General features: G+C 59.0%; 1 protein-coding gene across 1 annotated transcript in view; it reads right to left on the reverse strand.

Annotated features, from left to right (window-relative positions):
• LOC104275151 (delphilin-like) overlaps positions 1 to 234 on the reverse strand; it is a gene marked incomplete at both ends in the record, with an annotated part of 8,488 nt that overhangs the window by 7,258 nt on the left and 996 nt on the right. The window contains one exon of the mRNA XM_009871022.1: positions 6 to 71. Coding sequence (XP_009869324.1) covers positions 6 to 71 — 66 coding nt within the window. The remainder of the gene's footprint in view (positions 1 to 5; positions 72 to 234) is intronic.

The following is a 234-nucleotide window of genomic DNA, read 5'->3' on the forward strand; positions in this document are numbered from 1 at the left end:
AGAGCTTGCTGATCAGGCTCTGTGACACCACCTCGTCAAACCGCTGCCGGTGCTTCTTGGGGATGAAAATCCTGGAAAAATGAGACGAGGGAGGGGAAGTGAAGAGCAGGGCCAAGGCAGTCGTACCTGGAAATGAAAGTTCAGACCAGCCCTAGCCCCTCAGGTGCTCTTGACCTCAGTCCTCCCAGAGCTGGGATGCTGGGGGCACCAGGGATGCTGGGGGCACCAGGCACC

Source organism: Apaloderma vittatum, unplaced genomic scaffold (assembly GCF_000703405.1).
Source record: "Apaloderma vittatum isolate BGI_N311 unplaced genomic scaffold, ASM70340v1 scaffold26506, whole genome shotgun sequence".
NCBI lineage: Eukaryota > Metazoa > Chordata > Aves > Trogoniformes > Trogonidae > Apaloderma > Apaloderma vittatum.